The sequence below is a fragment of the Egretta garzetta genome, unplaced genomic scaffold (assembly GCF_000687185.1).
Source record: "Egretta garzetta isolate BGI_Z169 unplaced genomic scaffold, ASM68718v1 scaffold39, whole genome shotgun sequence".
NCBI classification, from domain to species: Eukaryota; Metazoa; Chordata; class Aves; order Pelecaniformes; family Ardeidae; genus Egretta; species Egretta garzetta.
Window position 1 is genome coordinate 3,967,690 of NW_009260945.1, and position 22,270 is coordinate 3,989,959.

Below are 22,270 nucleotides of genomic sequence, written 5' to 3' on the forward strand. Positions count from 1 at the left end.
CGGCGCATGTGCACAAATGCCTCTCCGCAGCCCTTTTCAAAATGTTTGCGCAGGAAGAGCCATAAAATGGGCTGTATTGACCCAAAGATGCAATCCAAGTCGTTCGAGTGTAGGCCTTATCTACATCATACTATCAGGACGGAGAGAGCACAGATGCACCCCGGGAAGGGAGGGGACTGCATGCGTGAGAGGGAACGGCTTCGTCCCTTCTCTCCTGGCATGGGGAGGGGACTGCGGGCAGAGCTGGGTAATGATTTGTCATCGCCAGGGCTGGGGTGTCTCTCTTTACAGAGGAAACCTTGGCCGTGATTGACAGCAGGGCTGTTTTTTGCCGCTTCCCTTGCCGTTGACAAGTAATAATGAAGCTTTGTCAGTCCATCATGGATATGGATATGCCAGACTATGTTGACTCCTTGGACTCCTCTTATACCATGCTGGAATTTGACAATCTTCGGATGCTTCCCAATAACACCGGTGAGATTTCTGTTCGCTTCCTCTTGAATAACCTCCACTGCCTTTGTTATAAAGCTGAACACCTAGGGAAGGCAGGTAGGAGGTGTGGAGCAAAGGGTGGAAGGGGTAATATTTAAGCAGCTAACCTGTCAACTTCTGTTGCGTCTGCAGTTAGGTTTGTGCTGGAATGGGACCCTTTCACCTGCCAGTCCTATTTTGAGTTATTCTTTTCCTTGGTGGGCTGAGCATCGTGTCCTGAAGAGCCCACAAGGTATCGCAAATGTTGGCAGAGCTCTTCATGGCATGCCATCGGTTTGAGCCCCATACGACTTTTGAGAGGAGTTATTACCAATATTTCTTCCTTAAAATGTGTGTTTCATTTCCATATATCTCTTAGGTTCATATTTAATCCTTGGCAAAAATTGCCTTCTCAAATGACATTTGTCTATTACTTAGACAACACACCCTGTGCCCAATTTAACTTGTTCCTAGGAACTTAGACTGAGAAGCAACATTCAATTCGTTACTTGCTTTATATTTTTTTCTGGCTACCAAAGTTGTCTAAAAGCTTTTACAGCACACAGAGAGCTTGGCTGCAAGGCGTGAGTGTTCATAGGCAAAGACTTCCGCTTTGTTCACAGAAATAAACCATATTGCGTGAAGTTTAGGTTTTGAGCAGTTAAAAGTACTCGGATAGAAAGCAAATGCTATTCTGTGAAATTAACTGTTCATTGTGTAAAAAATAAAGGACATTTTAGTCCTATAGAATGACACCAGTCATGTAACCGAATGGGATTCCAACGTTAGCAATGCCCTCAGAGAGTTTTGGCAGCATTTCCTTTAATTTGTTAGGAAGCTTAGTGAAATTAAGAAGGGCTTTTCAGGGTTTCACGTTTGCTCATTAGCTGTCTCATCCAAAGACATCAAAGTTTCAGTAGGGTTATCGCCTACAATATAAAATGCTTAGACTTATTACTGTGGGACATGGGGGGATGTCAGGAGACAAATACAGTTAAAAGGCCCAGAGAAATTTGAATTTAAAGTTGATTTCAAGAAAGGCTCTGTCCGTCCCTAAACAAAAGATTTTTTTTTTTTTTTTTTTTTTTTTTTTTTTTTTTTTTTTTTTTTTTTTTTTTTTTTTTTTTTGCCAGCTCCAGATACACTGGATCTTATTTCTTATTCTTGCGGGAAGGCTTCCATCTGCCATCCTACTCCAGAAATGTTATTTAACACAGATGTTTCTCTCTGTCCCTTGCTGCTGAACAACAAGCTACTTTGAACTTTTTAGAGCGGTGCAAATTTCCTCAAAATTCAATATAATTTTGCAAATTAACTACCAAAGCCTGTTTGGGGCTCTCTCTTGTTTCATGCTGGGGAACTGACAGGTTGAGTTTTTTCTGCAGTTTATCTAGATCGGTATTGTGTTATTTGTCTAGCTGTTAATGAGTAACCGGTTCTCTCAGGAACTAGCTGTTTTGAAATTAGCTTGTTTGTCTTGGGTAAGTGTCCTCTTCTACAGTTTGTAAAAATAACTTCAAAAAGGACCTGAAATGTCCATGCATGGATATATATTGCTAACCAGCTGAGTCCAGTTCCCATAGGTAACCCAAAATACCAGTCCACACACGGACTCTGTAGTTTCAGAAATATCTTCAAAGTCATTAGAATCAAGAGATAATCGCAATTTAGGTCTTTTAAAAAAATATACTGCATTGTTTTAAACCCTACCTTTCCCACCGTGCAAGATTATTCTGTATTCTTTCCTCCACTAAATCTAATGGCAGTTTTGCCCTCTACATAAACACGAGCAGGAAGGGGTGCAATATTTATTTTAATGGGCTCAGGACTGTTGCTTACATTCTGAATGACTTTTTGAAGTGAAAATTAGAATATTTTCAAATAAGGTCGTGTTTTCTTAAAACCGTTTCCTTCTTTGGAATATTATTTCATCCACATTTTGGGTTGACTAATGATGTGGAGCACTTCTGGTGCTGAGTTTTCTGCTTCAGGAAGCTGCTATCATCTTGAGATTTGCCTAGATATATATTTTGAATTTTCCACCTTAAGTAGCCCATAATTTGCCAAATATTTTGAGACTAATTCAAAATAAAGAATAGAATCCATCATGGGAGTGGAGGGGGAGTATAAAAAAATTGTCCGTTTTAAATAGAAAGAATGGCAAAAGGAAATGAACAAAAATCAATGCTAACCCTGTCTTTCCTTTATAAAATATGTGTTGTAACTGCAGAAATTTTCCCATTCTGTACAAATTTGTTTCCTTTACCTTGGCTGGCATTACAGGCCATATTCTCACTTGGTTTTTATGTGCTGTTAATACCCATTTCCTCATGCTCTTGGCAGAGTTGTCACTTTGCTTAAAATATGAAGCATTATTGAAATATTGCACTAATTCTTTAGTCGAGTGTCAGCAAACACTTTCTCCCACGGTGGTGCTCGTTTTCCCATCTCAGCACTCAAACACCACGGCGATCCTTGGGACTTTGGCACAATGCTAGCCAAACCCTGTTCCCAGCCCCCGTTGCAGCCTGACCCAGTTCAGACCATGAAAAAGCCATCAGAGATATTTTGACAGTGCCTGACCTCAAGCCGCACGCGCGCTTGCAAGGAGCTTTGGTCTTTCTGGCTGGCCTCTCCGTTATTGCTACTGTAGGATTTGGGAACCCTAAATTAAAGCTATGTTTTATATCTCAAAAACTCCCCCACTATTTGCTGAAAGCCGATGTAGAAAGCAGCTGACCCGCACGTGGCCAGGGCGTCAGTGCTAGCCCCCATCCAGCCCTACATTTGTATACACAGGTTTTGCAATGCTGGCTTTGGCCACTGAGTTTGACTATGTGTGCATGCTCTAAACCCACGTTTAAACCCGCATTTATGACCTCTTTACATTCTAGCCCAGTACATGTAATTCCGGGATGTGTTAGCTCCATACTATATGCAACAAGACTGGCTTGAATTTCTGGGTAGATAAAAGCAAACGCCATTCTGGAAAGTATTGCAAGGTAATTCTCCTATAAAATGTGGATCTAGAAGAGATGTAACCAGTAACATAACTGAAAGGAAAAGCAGCAAAGAAGTCTGCAGTGGTCAGGTATCGTGCAGAGCTCCAGCTCTGAATGGAAGCCAGATACCATTCCCCAGAAGAAGGAAGCCAGATACCATTCCCCCTCACTGAGACCATCCTCACTGTCACTTCTTACCCCTGCAAAACTTGGCACCTTCATTTCAGCCCTGGTTTGGGTAATGACTTCCATACAGAGGCAGTAGGCAACAAAAATTTATATGCATTTCAGTTGTGAGCTTGGTTGACCCCAAAGCTGGTGAAGCCCCTGGGATACTCTGCTCAGCACTAGGTGGGCTGTAGTTCCCAGTCTGCACGCTGCTCATGTAGCTTGCCAAAGATGGTTGAAACTTTAGATTTTTCTGCCAGTGAATGTCCGTGATGCTCTTAGTGAGGAGTCTGGGCACAACCACAGGTCTTCAGCTGAGCCTGGGACCCATGCAAGGTCAAGATGAGTTATGGTCTCTTCTTGGAGAAGGTCATCAGTTGCATCTCTCCAGGAGAAATTTCAGGGGTGCTGTGGCACGGTTTAGGAGCTGGTCTGTTATACCATGGTGATGAGCATCTACAACCAATACACATCTCTGAACATCTCTCTCCTGGGTGGTGAGAACAGTTGTGAGCTTGTTTCAGTTGTTGTGAGCCAGCTGGACTCTGACCAGGTCCATCCTAGAAGCCCTCAAGCCTGTCTCAGTGCAGTGCAGAGCTCCAGGTAGCAACGCCACTGGAGAGGCACAACATGTTGAACGAAGCTCTGAGCAGGTTACTGCCTTGTGTCAGGCAGGGCTGAAGTAAACCGTCCACTGTTTTCAGCTGATTTCCCAGGCAGACGACTGTGCTGGCAGGGATCCTGGCTTTCCTCTGCCTTTCCTAGCAGTGATCAGTCCAGGGAAAACCCAGACATTCCCCAAACGCTGGGTAGGTTTGAAAGCCGCGTCTGAACAGTCTTCTGCTGCATGTGATACCGCTTATGCCTTTGCTCTTCTCTGAGCTAATTCTCATTTGGAACTCATCATTAGTTAGTAACTGGATTTTGTAATTAAAATTTATGATCGTAATTAACACGTGCATACTGGCTTAGGGCTTTCCTTTTCTTTATTTTTTTAAAATTTCTGTTCACGTTCAACCAAGCTGAAAAGGACACTTGGTTACCTAACAGGGACTGAACTTTTAGCTGTGTATCTGCCCTAACACAGACCCACCCAACTCAGCTGTAACCCCTGGGCTTGTCTGTGTTTTCATGGGTACAAGTGAGGGCAAAATTTGGTTTGCTGACTTCCATGGGCCCTCACGTGCTCAGTGCTGGTCGTCCTTCCTCCAGTAATACTTGGTTTAAGGCCAGGTTATTAATTTCGTCCTTATATCAGCAAGCAGCTCCTCACATGTTCTACTCTCATAAGGGAAAAAAAAAAAAGTCTCCTCTGGTGAGTAGATGCTTTCCAGCAATCTGGACCCTGCTGAAGGATGAAGGGTCCATTGGAGACCCAAAATGTATGACCTCAGCTTGATTCCTTTGAAGTCAGTGGAGAAAGCATGAGTGGAACAAAGAGAAAATTGGCTGCCTTATCTTTATTTTTGTTGTGTAATTTTTAAAATGGAATCCAGCACACTCGGCACATTTGTTTATGGTCATATGTTCCTTCAAAAAAATAGATGGAGCAACAGATGCACAAATGTTTAGCGGTACAGTTACCCTCGAAGGAATATTCCAGTACAGCTCATTTAATACTGGAAAATAAAATAAGGAATCAATGTAAAAAATCTAAAAATCAGTGTAAATTACCACTGAGCACCTCTGATGCAGACAAGGTTCCCAAAGGACCCAAGTGCCACTTACTCACAAATGTCAGAGCTGGGAGCATCTTATGTGGATTTTGGGAGCAGGTACATCTCAGTTCCTGTCATTATGACCTAAGAATGATTTTGATGCTGTCATTCCTTCTTGTCATGTTGCTCCCACCTTGCTACAACCTGCTTATTTATTCATCCATACCTTAGAAGGCGAAATATAGATCAAAAATGGTTTTTGAGGGGGTGGAAGGAAGTCTGACCTTTGCATTTGTGAAATCTTAGCTAAAAATATCTTAGTCTTAGTGTTAGCTAAAAACTTTCCAGTATTTAAAAAACTAAAGCTTTATTGGTTTTTTTTTCTTTTTGGCTTTTGATTACAATTTGCATTGCATAGCAAATATTTTCACTGTGAATTTTTGATGTGTATTCATATACAAAAATAGCCTTCTCTCTCTCTGTATATATTCATGTTGTGTGTGGATTACCCAAAGCTATTTTTATGCATTATGCATTGGAAAACTTTCTCTAGACTGTCCGGATCAGATGCCAGTTCCTCCCCTTTGAGTAATTTTCTCTGAGATTTGTCATTGCTCAACACAACAGCAGCTGAGCTTTTCCCATCACCGCCCGCCTCTCCTGCGAGGCAGGATGCACCTCGTCCCAGAGACTTTGCCGAGGTCGCTGTACCACGAGATCAGCACCCCTGGAACGATAAAGTCATAAAACTGTCCTGCAGTGAGCGCCCAGGTCAGGACAGACTCCACAAACATTCCTCCTCTTGGCAAGATGTAAACACGGTCAAGATGTAAACACTGTCATCTGTGTCTTCTCAAGTGTCTCTCTTTTTTTTTTTTTTCTTCTTCTTCTTCCCCAGGCTGTGCCTCAAATTAGGAGGATTAAGAGGACAGCAAGTCTGGTGGTTAAGGCCAAAGGCGAAGTTTAAAGGGGAGTTTTCAGCAGTGTATACACACGCCAGGCAGGGGCAGAGCTATTCCTGCCCCAATGGGTGGGTGCAAACAGAGGACATGACAGAGGGCATTCATATCACCTAATTTTAGGTCCCTAATTTAGAAGGTCAGTCTTCCTGCACCCCTCCGTTGCTTTCCAGTGAAAAGCAATGAGCCTCTTCAGAGGGCAATTCAGAACAGGAACCAGACTTAGGAAACTAAAGTGACCCTGTGGGAGCTGCTGTCTCTGCCTTCCAGCTGCAGAGGAGCTCTCAAGAGCAGTCTTTTATCTCCAACCCCTCTGTCACGAGCATGAAGTGGTTCACCCTTCCTGCCTCTGCTGTCTCTTCTCTGCTTTCTACTTACTCAGGCTAATGATGTTCTTTCCACTGTCTTCTGTGGGCACCGGTTTTGAACCATGTTCTCCATGTGTCTAACTGGGGAGGTGGCTTCCCATCCCTCAAAAGCATCTATCTCACATCCAGGTAAGGTTTCCATCTGCCAAGAAAAGTAGTGGGAATTGTTAGATTCTCATGAGCACGTTGGCTTACGCAGCTTGTAATCCCTCTGTTCACTGAAGCAAAGGAAAACACCAATAGCAGAAGCAAAGCTATCAGTTGAGGTTGAGAAGAGGGTGACCATCAATCTGGAGGCTTTACTAACAACACAAACTACGTGTGCACACATGTGCCTGGGGCTGGGTCAGTGCGTACTTTGCTTAAAAAAAGTGACTTGCTGTCAGCTGATTCTGGTTTCCTTCACAGAGGGGTCTAATGGTCCCTGTTCTCTGCCCGCAGAGGCCATCACAGCCGAATCGGCAACCACCAACCTGCTCACCAACGGCATCAGCTCCCTCTGCTCCATCTGTGGGGACCGGGCGACCGGCAAACACTATGGAGCATCCAGCTGTGATGGCTGCAAAGGCTTCTTCAGGAGGAGTGTCCGCAAGAACCATGTCTATTCCTGCAGGTACTTACCTCTTCTGCAATAAATAAATACAATTTATTGATGCTGTAAATATTTTGGGGTGGAGATCAGGTTGTACAACAGGGCCCCTATCCCAAATGTTGAATCACCACACTGGGAATGCTAACAGTAATACTGCAGTTTGGTTTCTGGCTGGGAAGACAGGGAGCTAAGGAGTAAGCCAAGTCTTACCTCATCTTGGACCCCGACACCTTCTGTGACACCAAGCAATCCATTTCATGAGTTCACCGTCACTGCTTTCCCCACAGTGTAAATCAAGGGAAACTTGTAGACCTGAGGTTTGACTGGTGTGTATAATACCTAAGTATAGATTCTGGGTGTGGAGTGACACCATGACCCTGTCACATCCCAGCACGGGAAAGCCAAGGTGGCAAAGATCAAAGCTCCAGAGATTTCATCTCAAACGCAGTCTTTCTTGATTTCCCCGGTAAAAAGCAACAAGCATCCAAGAACTTGTCTCCTCCAAAGCCTCCACCTCCCCCACAGCTTCTCCATTTTTGTTTTGAAATACATTAAACTATGTACGCTGACATATTACTGACGATTTTACAATCATTCTGAGAACCTAGCGTGGACCAGTGATGACTCACATCCACTTTGGCACACAGGTATACATTTGAGAGATTTTTTTTTTACCAGGAGGAGGCTATAAATTTTACAGCAGCTATCTTGGTTGACCTTAGAAAAACGGTGTTTATTTTAGCACAGGAGGAAGGCCGAATACACTCAAGCCCTTCATCTCTAATTAAAACCTGGAAGTTTTCTTTCTGTTCCAGAGCTCTTCCTCCTTTAAGGGCATTCCAAATTTTTGCAACACGAGTCACCCTGTTTGTTCAAAATGCTCCTGGGGTCCTTATCACTCCAGGAAACATCAGCCATGAAAGACACTTGGGGTGACAGCAGTGTCCATCTGCACGGTGCCCATCCTAGGAACCATGGGATCCCTGCAGGAGGAGGCAACAGCTACCACTGATTTCTTTGAAATTTCGTTGATCAGTCTCCTGGGAGCAGAGTTGTTTCCCCTCTCCGGGAATCCATGAATTTCTGTGATATTTGGCAGCTCAGGGAAGATCCACTGCATCGAAGCCAAGCAAATGGCAAATGCTTGCTTGTCTGCAAATCCTTATTTGGTGAGCCATGCTGCATTTAGCCCAGCTCGGGGCTCTGTTGTTTATCACAGATGTGAATTCCTTGGAAAGTCTTCAGGCCTTTGTACCTTTGGGTTTTTACCAGTCTGGGAAAATGCCTCAGCTTTTACAACCTGATGATAGTCCCGAAGCAACCCACACCGTCTCTTCTCTGCATGGCAGGTTCCTCTTCCGTTGCTTCACCCACTGTAGCAAGAGCTGCCAAGTCTACGTGGGCCACTCCTTGAACAGCACATAGGTTCCTAAATCCCCCGTTGAAATGAATAGGAACTGGGAGGCCACGTGCCTCAAAACTAGGCTGAAGGCACAGAAGAGCTTGTGGTCCATAGTGTAATTATTCTCCACAAAGCAAGACTGTTAACAAATGGGATTGAATGAGTCCTGACGTCAAGAACCCAATAACTGCCTGAAAGTGGGAGATGGATTTCCGACACTGCCAGGCACCGGTACAACTTAAGTCACAGTCACGCTTTCACAGCCAGAACCATCACAGTCCTCACAGGGTGGGTGGTCTGAAATCGCTGCACTCCCAGCTGGCAGGAATGGCGGTGGGGAAGATGAGGAACTGGGCCAAGCCAACGTTGATTCAATCCATTTCTTGCAAACCTTTGGCTCTTCTCTGGGTTCAGGCAATGAGTAGCTCAGTGAGGTCTGGGACTGTGTTCGGGGTGCTCGAAGTGAGTGGAGTCTGGTTGCTCCATGTTTTATTTCCCATCTCCTCCCAGGTTCAGTCGACAGTGTGTGATAGACAAAGACAAGAGGAACCAGTGCAGGTACTGCAGGCTGAAGAAGTGCTTCAGAGCTGGCATGAAGAAAGAAGGTAGGTGCAAAGAGACATTTCAAAATGGCCTGCTGCTGGCCCTGGCCCTGCTCCCACTGCAGAGCGTGATGGAGAGCAGCGGCAGCCCTGGCCCAGGGAGATGATGCTCACATGTCACAGGGAGAGGTTTCTTGTTGTCAAAGCTGAAAGTCCCATTTCCTATCTTATCAGAGGGGGAATTTCAATTAGAGCCTTGCGACAGTATTCACCCATCCTGGGAGGCTGGTCCCTTTAGGGTATTTTTATACTGGGAAAGAGATGGGCTTATTCAGGGTTTATTTAGCCTCTAATTGTTTCATGACAGAAATTCCCTTGCTATGTACCTGCTGGTGTGACTCCTAATCCCAGTAGTGACAGTCTCAGCGAGGACCTGCCATCCTCAATCTCATAAATGCCAACAACCGACTACTGCAGAGTAGCGTTTGGTGGTTGACTTGGCTGATGCTCCTGTAGCTTGGTGCCACCCTTAGGGCAAAGCACAGCCTGAACACGATGCCTTATGGTGTGAGAGGCTCCTCCATGGCGCAGGGCACACAGAGGCTCCCAGAAGCAGGTGGCTTCTGTGTCCCCTGAGTTGGGACCCAAGTCAAAGTCAAACCCTTCAGTAGTGCTGTCCCCGTGGTGGGTGTAGCATGGCTATAGAGCCACTATCGGTACCAGTACCGAAGGGCCAATCCAATATTGGCTGATGCCTTTTGTTGCACTTCACATTGGCTGCATTAAGAGGGAGGTGGAGCATTGCAGAGCATTTGGTTACCAGTGACCATCGAGAAGTGCCCTTCCAATGCACTAAAGGAAACTCTAATTGTTACAGTGCCTAATGCTGAGCAAGAGATAAAACACTTTGGTCAACCTATGCCTTAAGACCCTACAGCCAGCTTCCCTGGGAAAGTTTGGGACCTATCACAACATTTCTGGTCTCTGATCATTCAGTGTTTGCATAGTGGGAGAGCATGGATGACACTATTTTACTTAGTCTGAGCTTTCTGGGCAGAGACTGGTACATCCCCCTGGTGCTCAGGTAGTTGGGTGATGGTTTCGGCACTCTTCACCCTTCATTTTTGCCATTTTCCAGCCCACTGACAGCTGAAGAGTGAGGGAGTTAAAAGGAACATGAGAGTTTCTTTCCATGCCACCAAGTTAAAAATCCCCTACCCAAGGGGTGAAATCATGGTCCCAAGGAAACCAAGGGAAAATTTGTCACTGATTTCTGGTAATTCATAAGATTTCACTGGTGATGAAAAAATCTTTCCAACCTTCTGACCGTATGTTTTCCTGGAGAACAAGGGTGTCTTGCAATTTGGCATAGCCCATGGATGTAGCAAAAATGCCTGCTGGTTTAATTTAGGAGAAATGGAGTAAATACAGCAGATGGAAAAAAAAAAAAAAAGCCCTCAAAGTAATACAGACCAAACCGAAGCATATCTGGTCAGTTCTAGATGCAGTAAGCTCCACAGCTTGGAAAGGCAGAAATCTGGTTATCAGCTCCATTCTTTGAGCCGAAGCATAATTTTTATTGGGTTTTATGGTAAAAGTTATAAAACCTTGGCTCATGCCTTCATCATTGATTGCAGCCCGATGGAAGATGACTCATCTCAAGTTCCACATAGTCACATTCTTTGAAACTTTTTATGAGTGCGCAGTCAGGTTGTGTGCTCGCAGACAGCTCATGTGGTTGGTAAGGAAAATTTTAAAGCACCTTGAGCAACTGCTTTGTGGAAATTAGCTTAGGGAATTAGACCAGAGCTATATCCAAAGCATGTGTGCGGGTCTGTGAAAGAAATTTTCTTGCACAATTGTGTGCACAAAAAGAACAGAGTTATTTGCTTTAGGGTGGTTCTAGATTAATATTAAACAGTATTTGCGAAGCATTGGGGAAAAAGAGAATCCATGTCTTGGGGTGGAGCAGTATGAGGATGATACAAATGTTTGTGTGTAATTTTTCGGTGGCACGCACTGATTTGTGTTGGGGAGACCACAGCTGTAACATCCACACTCAGTGTGTCCCCTTGTCCCGGCACTGGCACGCAAGAGTTTGACACCCTCTTTCTCTGGCACAGCACTTCTCAGCCAGCCCATATAACAGCAACCAGGCTTTCCAAGGTGTCGTGGTTAACCCCAGCCGGCAGCTCAGCTCCACAGAGCCACTTGTTCACCCCCCCTGGATAGAATGGGTGAGAAAATCGGAAGGGTAAAAGAGAAAACTCATGGGTTGAGATAAAGACGGTTTAAGAGGGAAAGCAAGGGCCATGCGTGCAAGCAAAGCAAAGCGAAGCAAAGCAAAGCAAAACAAGGAATTCATTCCTTACTTCCCACCGGCAGGCGGGTGCTCAGCCATCCCCAGGACAGCAGGGCTCCATCACGTGTAACGGTGACTTGGGAAGACAAACGCCATCACTCCCAACGTCCCCCCCTTCCCTCTTCTCCCCCAGCTGTGTGTGCTGAGCATGATGTCGTACGGTGTGGGATACCCCTGGGGTCCTGTAATAATTACAGGAAAACAAGAATAAAAAAAAAGAGAGGGGGGGAAAAAACCCGAGAGGGAACAAGGGAACAAAACCCAGAAAAAAAAGCAAGTGATGCAACTGCTCACCGCCCGCCAACCAACACCCAGTCTGTCCCCGAGCAGCGATCGCTGCCCCCCAGCCCAGTTTCTATACTGAGCGTGACATCATATGGTATGGAACATCCCTTGGATCCTAAATCCAAACCACAGTGTTATGCCCGCTACTAGGAAGAAAATTAACCCTATCCCAGCCAAAACCAGGGCAGAAGGTGTGGAAATAGAATTGTTTATTCACAGTAGAGGGGAAGAAGCTGGACGCAATCCTTTTCCCAGCCTGTCTGTGACAATACACCTGGGGGGGGTGGGTAGCAGGGCTGTGTCACCCTTGCACGCTCCCCACTGCCCGTGTCCCACTGGACGGGTGTGTGCGCAATATTGGAAAACTTGCTGTTCCCCAGCAAAACTAACTGATAAACTGGAACTTTGGATGCAGAGTGCTTTTTTTTTTTTTTTTTTTTTTTCCCAGCCTTCCTTCCTATGTTGTAAGATGTGACGTGACGCATTTGGATCTTTCTTTCTCTCTTTTTTTTCCCCTGTTGGAAACAACTCCCGTGCATAAGAGATTGAGAGGGGCTATATTATCTGGTCTGGTAGAAGGGAAATTTCTGCCTAAAAAAAAAAAAGCCATAAGATGAAAACACCCAAACTAGCTTTAAACTGGCTGTCTATAGGGGCAACAGTGCAGTCACAAGCTGGTCCTGGGAGCAATGGGGCTATGGGCTTGCCGTGGGTTTGGGGCAGCTGGGCAGAGGTTGTTGAGCAAAGCGCCAGTCAGGTCCCTTAGATTGTCTTGTTTGTACACTCCAAATCTCATCCTGCTTTCAGAAAGGACCAGGACTGTCCCACACGAGCCCTACACCTCCAGGCTCGTGCATTGAGATGGGATCCAGGTTCCATCAGTGCCAGCGTGAGCAAGGAAGGGCCCAAACTCATGTCTTGTGGAAAGTCCAGTCCCCAGATTTCCTAGAAATTAGCTCATTCAGAAACAATCCTATCCCAATCGCGGTTTTGGTATCAATAATTCACTTTAATAACTAGAAGTAAACAATCATTAAAGCTGGGACGAGGGGAGAGGAAAAGGCTTGCTTGAAGGCAAACCCCTTCTTGCCTCCTGAAACGCCGCTATGATCGGGATTTCAGATTTTTACAGGAGATTCGCTCCGTTACTCTTGTTTCATGGTTAAGGCTGGGACTGGACTGCAGGGCGGTCTGGATGTTTTGGGATTTTCTGGCTGTTCTCTGATTTCCTCTCCTTGCACAGGAGAAGGTTTGATTTCTGTTGTTTTGCACAAGGCGAGCGGACAGGGTTTTGGTCACTACAGCACCCGTGAACGAGGAGTGCACCAGATACTTAAACATCCAAAGAAAATAGCAGGATACTATTTTTAGCATCTTACTGAGATCATATTTAACCTTGAATAAATTAGCAGGGTGTGATTTTTCAAGTGAGCCAGGTCATCTATTCACGTGGAGTTGAGTGTCTGAAAACTTGGAAGCCTTTGGAAATGCCAGCCCTGCACTGTCAGGATTTGGTTTGCTGGTGAACAAAAAGAGGGGGTTAATATTTAACCTCTCATGCCCTTTGAAGTAATTTATAAACGTACAGGAACTTCGTTAGTTTTGCACAGGACTAAAAGGAATTATTGTACCACTTACAGCCACAACACCGTGGGAGGATTTGAGGCTATTTTTAATTTATTTTTGTTAAATTGGGCAGGCTTATGGGACAGTTTTATTTCATGGGACCTCCATCTGGTTTCATACCTGTTGTTTGCACATCTCTTCTGCCAGCTTTTAGATGGCCGAGACTGCAGTTTATTGCAAAGATGGATGGAAAAGTTAAAGCATCTTCCCCACCTTGTGATAGTCGTAAATCAAGCCAGAAGCCCATGAAACAATTAAATGTGCATGTACTATTGGGATTTATTTGCAAATACGATATACCACACCTACAAAGTCAGAGGTAGCTTGGGGAAAAAGAATTAATTGCACTTATAAATTAATCAGGCAGCAGAAGGAGGGGCGACAGGAACACTGGGAGCGCTGGTGAATATTGGCACTGTCCTGGGGCACCTGCACCGCCCTCCTCCTGCTCTCTCCTTCTGCCATTTATTAATACATTTCCAACTCCATTGGTGTTAAATGAGGATGTTTTTAGTGGAATAGTAATGGAAATGGTAACTCCCATATAGGCAGGGCTTTAATCTCTGCAGTTACCGTGGAAAGTTACTGGTTTGCTGCTGTCCCCTTCCAATCAATGCCTGTGCCTGTATTTATTGGACTCCCTGCAGGTTCCTCATCACGGGCTCTGTACCTATGTGGCAAAGCAGCAAGGACAAAATGTTTGGGAAACACGGGTTTGTTGCAATCCCACAAACACACTGCTGGTTGCTCAAGAGCCACCGCACGTGCTCCGCAGCCTGCCCAGCTGCCAGCATCCTTGATGCAGTCATGGCAAAAGGGCCCAGGCTTGCTCTGAAAACCAAAATCCCTCCGAAGGCTCCTCTGTGATGGAGAACATTTTTGTTTTCCCATCTGCTTCCCACAGCAGGACACGCCGCAGCCATGGACAATTCCCCGGAGGGAGATGTAGGCACCATCTTGCCCTCTCTTACTGGCTTTGGGGACTGGAGCGTTGTGCAGGGGACAGGTTTAGAGAAAAAAAAAGGGCAAGCAAAGCTTTTGCTGGGCATATACTGGAAATAGTAATCCCTGGGAGACAGTGGGACTGGGATTTTAGTCCTTCCTGCAAGTGTGCTGAGTTTTATTGATTGCAAAGCCAAGATCTCATCTGAGCCCAAGCACCCTCAGTGCCAGTGCACCCCCAAGCACTCCCAATGCCTCACCACGAGTGACCTATCCCTTCCCTTTTACAAGCACAATAAATACAGCAATATAATTACCACACAGTAATAGATTAATTTTTGTGGCGGGGGGGAGGTGACCTATCCCTTCCCTTTTACAAGCACAATAAATACAGCAATATAATTACCACACAGTAATAGATTAATTTTTGTGGCGGGTAAAATATTAACTCCTTTTTGTATCTAATTCCATTACATCTTGGGTACTTTCAGTGATAACACCCAAATCACCTTGTGAAAGTCGGTCTGTCCCATCCACTTACACTTGAAGATTGAGCTTATCGGAGTATGAGGGAAGCACTGAAATATGTGCCATAAAAAGACCTAGGAGAAAAACAGGCTGAGGCTTCTTAAAGGAGTCTGTCATTGGGGACAGGGATGGGGTCTGCCTGGGTTTGTAGGACTCACGTAAAATAAGATGTGTAACTTGGTTGGAAAGGCAAAATTTGTAAGTGTAAGTGGGCAAAAAGAGCCCCATCACCCCCAGAGGGCTACGTGGGGGAGCATCTGATATGAAACCAGGCATAGACAGGGGTGGGGACTTTCCAAGGACGTCAGCGATGATATGGATTAGGGCAGGCTTGTCTCTACTCAGTGCTGGGTGCTGCTGCCCATCTTTCTGGTGTACCAAAAAAAGCCATGAAGGGTTAATCTGTTCTGAAGATTAAACACAGGTTATGGTTCCTATAACCACCTTCAGACTGGCGGGGATCCCCAGCCGAACGGCCTTTTTTATCACCCCCCCACGCATGGGGCAATGTATGCTGCTATCTAAGGTGGGTTAGCAGAGCTTCCCAAGGGCTGTAGTTGATTTTTCTTCTCTAAATTGATGTCTAATTGCCTCTAAGTAGTATCCATAGCCTGAAAAAGCTCCAGCAATATCTATGTGTGTTGCATCTTTTACAAATTGCTGTAGCCATCCAGCCCCTCGCAGGCAAGGTTGGCCCTGAAGTAAAAAATGGTTTTGGTGGCTGGATCCCAGCAGACCCCCCCCCCAAGCACAGCCATCTCCACAGCGAGCGGGTTCCGACTGACAGCAAGGCTGAGCCCCAAATCCTGGAAAGTAAATACGATGCTCCTGCCGATAACGGGAGATATTGATTTTTGTCACTGTTGCTTGATTTCTGCCCTTTCGCTTCATTGGCCTCTCATCAGAGGCTGGTTAGGACAACAGAGCAATGGTTGGATGCGAGCTGACAAAAACACCTCCCCCACCTTCCCACCCCGTGTGCGAAATGTCCATGTCTCCTCCTTTGCATGAATGCAAAGGAACGTGCCCCATGCGAAGAGTGATGCTTGCTCTAAAGCAAAGCCCAGCAGCAAGGCAAATTCTCGAAAGAGTGATGGCAAAATGATTTTACAGACTGGAAAAAAAAAAAAATTGTTGCTGGAAAAATTTTCTCTCGTGGCCACTTTTGAGACAAAGCTGCACTTTTTCACATCCAAGGGGTTAAATCACAGAATGAGTCACGCTTTGACAGATATTTCTGAGTCATTCCCCCTAAATAAAACCAAAAGGAGCCTGGAATTGCTGTATGAAGGAGGAAGGATGTGCTGAATTATCACCACATGCTAAATCTTCCTGCTCCCTCTGCTTTAAGGACCTGACGATTGCCTTTTCCAGTTTTACACAGCCAAGACCTATGAGCTGGCAGGAAAGCGCTGAGTCTGCATTCAGGCTCCTTCCTCCAGCCCCATGTGGGCTTGTTTGCTGCTGGTGCCCCATGCGAAGAGTGATGCTTGCTCTAAAGCAAAGCCCAGCAGCAAGGCAAATTCTCGAAAGAGTGATGGCAAAATGATTTTACAGACTGGAAAAAAAAAAAAAATTGTTGCTGGAAAAATTTTCTCTCGTGGCCACTTTTGAGACAAAGCTGCACTTTTTCACATCCAAGGGGTTAAATCACAGAATGAGTCACGCTTTGACAGATATTTCTGAGTCATTCCCCCTAAATAAAACCAAAAGGAGCCTGGAATTGCTGTATGAAGGAGGAAGGATGTGCTGAATTATCACCACATGCTAAATCTTCCCGCTCCCTCTGCTTTAAGGACCTGACGATTGCCTTTTCCAGTTTTACACAGCCAAGACCTATGAGCTGGCAGGAAAGCGCTGAGTCTGCATTCAGGCTCCTTCCTCCAGCCCCATGTGGGCTTGTTTGCTGCTGGACGGAGGCGATAAGGCTCAGGGGAGAAGCTAACACTGAAAACAAGGTTGCTCTAAGTCTAAATTCTGCTTTTCCTCTGCTGCTGATTTACTTGATGGCTGCAGTGGAGGCAACTCAGTTCTTGGAGTCTGCGTTGCAAAAATAAGCTGCTGAAATGCAAGAAGTCCCTTGTGTTCAACACGCAGGGTTGGAGGAGCATGGGGCTAGATGTGGCTTGTGCTTCAGGGAAAAGGATGGTGGAATAGACCTCAGAAAAAAGCAGTGTTTTATCTAATTCACCATGGCATGGCCGTACCTTTCTGTCTGCAAAAAGCCCAGGGCTGAGCTCTGCTCTGCAGTGGTCGCTGTAGCGTGTCCAAGCAGAAGGGGCTGCCCAGGGAAGGGGTGGAGTCCCCATCCCTTGGGGGGGATTTAAAAGCCGGGCAGACGAGGTGCTTAGGGCCAGGGTTTAGTGGTGGGATGGCAGGGTTAGGGGAACGGTTGGGCTTGGTGATCTGAAAGGGCTTTTTCCAACCTAGACGATTCTATGAATGGTTTTAAGGTGGGATTGGCGAATTTGAGCTTTCTTTCCTTGGAGCTTCCTTAATGAGGTAACTTCCTTCTCCCTGTGAGTGGTGGAGGTGTCTCCTGGGGACCAGCGCCTGCAATGCCTCAAGGGCAGGGGACACTTCAGGGCTGCTTTGAGGTGGGATCAGAGGATGGTTTTTCCAGTGCTGCCCCTAAGAGGCAACCTCAAGAGCATCCTGCTCTACTGGGAGCTTGGGAGAGGAGTCCTCAGTGGAGACATGGCAAAAAGGGTATCGGAAGCCAGGACTCCAGCAGTGTGGGTGCGTTGCCAAGTGAAAAGGGTAGGCATCGAATCCCCAAACTCCATGAGATGCATCAATCCCAGTGGGACCAGCTAACGTCCTGCAGGGGTTGCTCTGACTGCCAAATGGCCTTATCTCTCTCTGTTGCTCCTGCGCTTGGTCTTCTCCCTCACTGGTGGTCTTTTCCTCTCCCCGGTGCCTGTTTAATCGTATTCCAGCATCCCACACAGCTGGAGGGTCTTGCAGGCATTAAAGCCCCATCCTCTCCTGTTTGGGGACCACAGGTAACAGCAGCCATTGGTTGCGTGGGAAGTTTCTTGCTAACACAGCCACCGCTTGCTCTCATCTCAGCCGTGCAGAACGAGCGTGACCGGATCAGCATTCGCAGGAGCAGCTACGAGGACAACGGCTCGCTCTCCATCCACGTGCTCACTCAGGCCGAGGCCATGGCGCAGCAGGTATGAAATGCAGGGACAGCCCTCCAAACGAGCGCGTGGCCTTCAGCTATTCCATAGGGGGTTATGAACCCACCAAACCAACAAGGGCCGGATCTTTTTCTGCCCTTGGATGGCTCTCGCACAAAGCCACAGGGAAGAAAACGCCTTAGGGATATCCAAAAGCAGAATTGTGTGGAATTGTGGATGAGAAATATCCCCCCCCCCGCCCCCGCCAATATTTAATTGGCATCTCAAACTGCATTGCCTTGGTTTTTCTGAAATTGCCAGGACACAGGCAATGAGGTTATTTGGGCATCGGTGCTTAAAAAGCAGACAGTAAAAATCCTTGGTGCACTATCAAGACATGTCCTGTCTTGTCAGATGCAGCCTTTGGGATGTGGGACACAAAGCTGAAGTTCCAAGGGTTGAGGGGTGTTGCGGACCCTAGGTCCCCTCTGCCCCCAGGCTAAATTGTTGCTGCACCCCTAAAAACTCATTGCATTTCATGAAGAAGTTCATGTCTCACTGCTGCACACTTGGTCCTGCTCAGAACATAATGTTCCCATCATGGACAACGATATCTTTTCTTGTATTTTCTTTACCAGGGCAACAATTTTTGGGGACAAAAATAGAGCTAATAAAATCACTGGGCTTTAGCTAACACTGATTGCTTTCTTATTTCATGTTCCACAATGAATTTCACCCTGCGCGTCCTTTAAATTCTTATGCAAATATCCTCTCTCCACTGAAACATATGGTCCAGATGTTGCATATTACATGCAGCGATGCATCCGCTTCCTTTTCAAAAATTACTCTGTTTTAACCCTCTCCCTGCCACGCAGCTCTTCAGAGATTGATTTGGGTGGGTTGTGTCCCGGAGAGCTATTTGAGGGAGGACGGTCGGATGCATTTTTTGCATTTGGCTGGCTTAAGTGACTGATAGGAAGGTGAGGCCCAGTGCTGCTGGCTGGTGCTGGGAAGGCGAATATGAATCGGATTTTGTCCTGAGCCAGCCTGGAGAGCGGGGAAGGAGGCGGAGGAGGGAGGGGTGTCTGTTGGGACTGAGCACCACCTCGTGGAGGCTTCGCCATGGGCTGTGCATTGGGCAGCATTCACCGCTGAGCACATACGCCTGCAATCACAACAGCAAAGGTCTTCTCAACGACCTGATGAGGTTAATGTCGGTGAAGGCTCCCCGTGTTTTCAATGAATTGTTGCTACAGAGGATGACAAAGCAGTACAGATCTGGTCCCTGTGCAACCGGATTGTTTCTCTTTCAGTATTCGTCGCTGAGTCCGGTGCACAGCACGGACATTGCTATGAAGAAGGTTGCAACTATCAACGACGTCTGTGAATCCATGAAACAGCAGCTTCTGGTGCTGGTTGAATGGGCAAAATACATCCCAGCTTTTTGTGAGCTCCCACTTGACGACCAGGTAAAATGCAGATGCCTCGTCCCTGCAAACCCACCGCCTTCGATAGGAATTCCCAAACATAGATTTCAACAGGAGAACCTGACATTAACGTACAGAACATACAGATTGCTCTGCAGAGCAATAGCCTAGCAGGAGAGAAAGAATAATAGAGGACAAGGGATCAATTCAAAATGAGTCAAGTAGCCAAAGTCCCCCAAAATGTGATAGAGTTGGTCACTCCAGTTTGCAGAAGGACCCAGTCACAAAAGACTGGTTTTCCCTTTATTGGTACCTGATAGTTGAATATAAAAGCCACTTATTTCCTAAGAACTCCCATTACTCAAGCTCCTCTTTGCTCTTGCAGTTCACAGAATCCCAGAATCCCAGACTGGCAGGGGTTGGAAGGGCCCTCGGGAGCTCACCCAGTCCCACCCCCCTGCTCAAGCAGGCTCACCCAGAGCAGGGGGCACAGGACAGCGTCCAGGCGGGGGCTGAATATCTCCAGAGAAGGAGACTCCACAGCCCCCCTGGGCAGCCTGGGCCAGGGCTTGGGCACCCTCAAAGTAAAGAAGTTTTTCCTCATATTCAACTGAAACCTCTTATGTTTCAGTTTGTGCCCATTGCCCCTTGTACTGGCGCTGGGCACCACTGAGAAGAGCCTGGCTCTGTCCTCGTGACCCCCACCCTTGAGATATGTGTAGGTGTTGAGATCCCCTCTCAGCCTTCTCTTCTCCAGGCTGAACAAGCCCAGCTCCCTCAGCCTTTCTTCCTAGGGGAGATGCTCCAGTCCCCTCATCATCCTTGTTGCTCTCCTCTGGACTCTCTCCAGGAGTTCCTCATCTTTCTTGAACAGGGGAGCCCAGAACTGGACCCAGTGCTCCAGGTGGGGTCTCACTAGGGCAGAGTAGAGAACAACGTTTTATTTAGTTTGCCATGAATGTAGCACTTCTGAAAAGTGAAGATATAATTTCTAGCTCTTAATAGTACTTTATCTGTAGATCTGACATAACTAGACCAACACCAAACTTGGCTTAATCTAAACAGCCACAGCTCACCATTCCAGTCACTGCTTTTCAAACGTAATATTATTTCTTTCTTCTGTGCCATCTCCAGGTTGCCTTGCTCAGAGCCCACGCTGGGGAACACCTGCTCCTCGGGGTGGCCAAGCGGTCCATACCCTACACCGATTTTCTGTTATTAGGTAAAGTACTGCAATACACTCCCGCTTTCATAATTCGCACACCCGAGTCATTGCCAAGTATCCTGCCTGCCTGAAATCCTCTCTGCACCCCTGGGCATGGGTAGCACATCTGGCTTGAGACCAAGTGCTTGGGAAGGTCTCTGGAGAAGCCTAAAAAAGAGCAAGCAAATTCACTGGGACTTTTGCAACTGTTCCCTTACTGCTTTGAAATTGTGGATGAGAAACACACCCACCCACCTCCCCCAATATTTAATTGGCATCTCAAGCTGCATTGCCTTGGTTTTTTTAACTGAAATTGCCAGGGCACAGGCAATGAGGTTATTTGGGTATCAGTGCTTAAAAACTTAGCAGAAAGGTCTATTAAAAATTATAGTCTAAATAGGCATCTCCTTTTCATCTGCCTTCAAAAACACAGGTGGGATTATTCTTGGAAAAATGAGAATACTGACCTTGAAAGCCACACATTAAAGAAAAGAGGGAAGGAGAACTTTATTTAAAAAAAAACCCACCAAAAATAAAGATGCAACAGGACTTGCGAACAGATGCTCGGTATAATGGAGGGTAAGCCGGAGCAGAACGTGGAGCAGGCTTTGTGTACAGTGTGGGTGCACCCACGTGAGCAAACAAGATAATTAAGGACCAAAGAATGAAATCCACGGCTCGCTTCTCAATGGTGAAGCAGAGCACCAAGCTGCACGCTGAAAATCTGCTGCACATGGGCACTGGGACTATCTGGCAACATGCCTTGGGGTAACTTCTGGATGAGACCTTGTCCGCAGAGCTAGAGGGAAAATCCAATGCCGAATTTCTCTTGTGTCCCCAGGGAATGACTTCATCATCCCAATGCACTGCCCAGAACTGGAAATCGCTCGTGTGGCCACCAGAATCTTGGATGAGCTGGTGAAGCCCTTGCGGGACATCCAGATTGATGACAATGAGTACGCTTGCCTTAAAGCCATCATCTTCTTTGATCCAGGTAAGCTTCCTTCCTGATTGCCAAGCATGGGGCTTGAAAAGGAGGTGAGGGCTCTCCAGTAACCAGGAAAACCCCTCGGCAGCAGCTCTGCTTTTCACCCTGCTTCTGCTGTAAGGAGTAATACTTAGCAGCGCAGCCAGGACATGCTAGGAGTGACCTATTCCTGAACACATACCTATTTAGCAAATAGTAACTCCAGCCAGACCGATGGCCACACCTTGAATACTGTGTTCAGTTTTGGGCCCCTCACTGCAAGAAAGATGTTGCGTTGCTGGAGCATGTCCAGAGGAGAGCCACAAAGCTGGGGAGGGGTCTGGAGCACAAGGCTTACGAGGAGCGGCTGAGGGAATTGGGGGTGTTTGGTCTGGAGAAGAGGAGGCTGAGGGGAGACCTGATCGCCCTCTACAACTGCCTGAGAGGAGGGGGCAGCGAGGTGGGGGTCGGCCTCTTCTCCCTGGTAACAGGCGATAGGACGAGGGGAAATGGCCTGAAGTTGCGCCAGGGCAGGTTTAGGTTGGACATTAGGAAAAACTTCTTTACAGAAAGGGCTGTCAGGCTCTGGAACAGGCTGCCCAGGGAAGTGGTTGAGTCCCCGCCCCTGGAGGGATTTAAAAC

At 46.6% G+C, this 22,270-nt stretch overlaps 1 protein-coding gene across 2 annotated transcripts in view; it reads left to right on the forward strand.

The window, feature by feature from the left end:
* The first annotated feature begins 359 nt into the window (after positions 1–359).
* LOC104133753 (hepatocyte nuclear factor 4-beta) overlaps positions 360–22,270 on the forward strand; it is a 26,028-nt gene continuing 4,117 nt past the window's right edge. Inside the window, exons 1-7 of one of the 2 annotated variants that reach the window (XM_009647189.2) lie at positions 360–474; positions 7,035–7,239; positions 9,131–9,225; positions 17,978–18,084; positions 19,344–19,499; positions 20,592–20,679; positions 21,503–21,655. In XM_009647189.2, the coding sequence (XP_009645484.1) occupies positions 360–474; positions 7,035–7,239; positions 9,131–9,225; positions 17,978–18,084; positions 19,344–19,499; positions 20,592–20,679; positions 21,503–21,655 (919 nt within the window). The remainder of the gene's footprint in view (positions 475–7,034; positions 7,240–9,130; positions 9,226–17,977; positions 18,085–19,343; positions 19,500–20,591; positions 20,680–21,502; positions 21,656–22,270) is intronic. The other variant, XM_035902591.1, reaches the window with a different exon arrangement.